A 2,740-nucleotide genomic window follows, 5' to 3' on the forward strand; every position below is an offset into this window, starting at 1 on the left:
TGTTAGAAAAGTTATAAAATATGTGAATTTGGCATAATATAAGTGATTTCTTTTTATCTTCTAGTCTTGAATGGCATTTTATTTACTAATTTTTATCTTCAATAATCTTTTATATATCATAATTCTTCTCTAATTTTTGCCTTATACATTTCCTTTACAACCTCTTATACCATAAAAAATATTATTCATAAATATTTAACAAAACACCTTCATCTTCCTGTATAAAATATTATCTTTAATATATAAAATATCACTATATAAAATATCTTTCTCATATACAATATCACTATAAAAGATATTATATTTAGTATATACAATCTTGTCACCATCTCCGCCAGTCGATTGTAATATATAGTTATATATACACTCAGCAGATAGTTAAACTTTAAATCTATTAAGCTGCAGGAGCAGGCGTAAAGTTCGGGGTCGTTGGCATCGCAGCAAGTAAAGAATTGTCAGACACTTGTTGTTGCAGATCATTTGATTTCATGTTAACCTCCGAAATTGGATCTGAGATCGTGTGGCGTGATCCCAAATGATCAAGAGAGGGATCATTGAATATGTCCCACCATTTCTGCACCAACATCTTTATATCTTCCCTTTCCATATTTTCCTCCTTCCCACTGTACCTCCACGGCTTCGATCCCTGCACATGATAACCCTGCATGCTCAGAACACCGACCTATCTCATCTTTTATGTATAAGTCTTATCGTTTCTATCTAATCATTTGCACAAACTAGGGCTAAAAATAAAATCTTGATTGTTTCTATCTAATCATTTGCACAAATTAGGGCTAAAAATAAAAACTTACCGCTGCACAATAGTGAACCACTTTGACTCTGTCCAAGTCCACATTCTGGGGATGTCTCCATAGCATGGCCAGAACCAGATTGTACTCCAGCGGGATGGGCTTATATATATTCTCAAAAAACATGTTCAAGAAATCCTACAAAACGTTTACGACAATTTAGTCACAATGGGATCTAACGAACCAAACAAGTGTCATCATCTTAAAATCGAGAACAGATCCAGACCTGTTCTGCGAAGGGCGTTGGCACAGTGGCCATCAGAGTTTCCAAAAGGTTGTCGAAGGTCAGCTGTCTCGGCTCAAAAACGAACATTCCAGCGTTGAAGTATGGAGAGGGCCGTTGCCCTAATTCAACGGGCCATGACACCTTGTCCGGGCACTGCTGGCAGTATCCGATTTTGTACTGCGGAGTGTGACTCCATGTCTTCTCGCAGAAGCAATCCATGACCGCATAGAAATATCCATCGGGCATGTCAAAGAGATGGTCAATGTTGTCAAAGACTTGGATGTCTGCGTCCAGATATACCATCTTGCTGTACTCCTCAAACTGCCCATCACTCAAAACAAAACAAGATTGTTAATAACTAACTATATTCAGGTTATATTTAGGAAAGATATTGTTAAAATGTTATATGCATGTATCGAAAGTCGCAGAAAAAGGAAAGAATTGAAAATACCTCCCAAATGCGGAGTTTAGAGTAATTGAGTACATAGTAAGCCATTGCGAATTGCACTTGAGTCTCAGGGGGTTCGATGGGATGAATCTGGCGAACAATACAACCCTGTCTTTGCAATTGCAGGCGATGATCCTCTGGAACATCAGGCAAAACAGCAACGACAAGAGGATATGCGCTCCTCAACTTGCGGAGACCCTTTGCAAGACCAACAACACCTTTCACATAGTCGCCACATCCAGCCAAGAAAGTCACGTACGCTCTACACGTCTTCCTGGCAGCCGCTTCCGTTTCCACGAAGAGCTGATCTGCAGGAGAAATTCCTGGATTCATGGTGAGAAGAAGAGAGTAGAGAGTATATATGCTGAAAATCAATAATCTGCCCTAAAGAAGAGGGACCAGTTTGCAAAACAGGAATGTACAAGTGGCGTGTATGGTTGGAGCGGAAGGGGAACAACCTTTATAGGAAAATTAACGTTAGGGTCCGCCCTAACTGATAAAGGAGTGAACAATCAAATCCAGTGCGAAAAAGGAAGAGAAAGCTGCCACTTTTGTCTGCACGTGTCGATTCCTTCTGACTCGTCGGTGAATGATCCTCAATAGTCAAATTGTGGAACTGGAAAAGGTTAACGATGATGGTTGGAAGAGACATAGGAAAGTTCGGTGTTGAAATGGTTGGAATGAAGGGAAAGTTGGATCCAACCTGACAGGCACTCCTCCTCGACACACGCAAAGACACATACGTTCCGGAAGTTAAGGAGGAAGTATTGGTCTGTCTAATTACGGTCTTCTGCTCGGTGAGCAAGCGCGTTATCCGTTAATTTTTAATTTTATAGGGACGAAACTGCTGCCCAATCTCCTTACCGGCCAGAACATTCGAAAGCCGTGAGAGCCAAAGAACGGACGTACATTTAAGTGGACGTTGAACAAGACTTTCGCTCTTCATAGCGTAATTAACGCCGCTACCGACTCGATGAGGGACGTCATTGCTATTAATTTGCCTGTGATATTGAATGGTTTTTTTGGCCCAGTTTAATTGTTTTTCAAAGTGGCTTTAATCTTTTTCTACCCATGAATTTGAACTTAAGATTGAGTGGCGATTAAATTTCATTCAAACGCACAATTTAAAATTGAGTGGATATTAAATCTTATTCAAACCAATTCTTTTTCTACCTATGAAGTTTGAACTTAAGATTGAGTGGAGTTTAAATTTCATTTAAATTAACAACTTAAGATTGAGTGGATTAAATCTTATTC

The 2,740-nt window shown here is 39.3% G+C and overlaps 1 protein-coding gene across 1 annotated transcript; it reads right to left on the bottom strand.

The window, feature by feature from the left end:
- Positions 1 to 214: 214 nt before the first annotated feature.
- Positions 215 to 1,904, bottom strand: LOC149156500 (galactinol synthase 4-like). Its single transcript, XM_089444328.1, has 4 exons — positions 1,487 to 1,904; positions 1,036 to 1,356; positions 813 to 947; positions 215 to 646 (listed from the first exon to the last, which is right to left on the bottom strand). The coding sequence occupies exons 1-4, from the start codon at positions 1,814 to 1,816 to the stop codon at positions 395 to 397; spliced, it is 1,038 nt and encodes a 345-aa protein (XP_089300454.1). The 5' UTR covers positions 1,817 to 1,904; the 3' UTR covers positions 215 to 394.
- Positions 1,905 to 2,740: the final 836 nt, after the last annotated feature.

The sequence above is a fragment of the Pinus tabuliformis genome, chromosome 9 (assembly GCF_031772625.1).
Source record: "Pinus tabuliformis cultivar Carrire ecotype Pingquan chromosome 9, CPIR1, whole genome shotgun sequence".
NCBI classification, from domain to species: Eukaryota; Viridiplantae; Streptophyta; class Pinopsida; order Pinales; family Pinaceae; genus Pinus; species Pinus tabuliformis.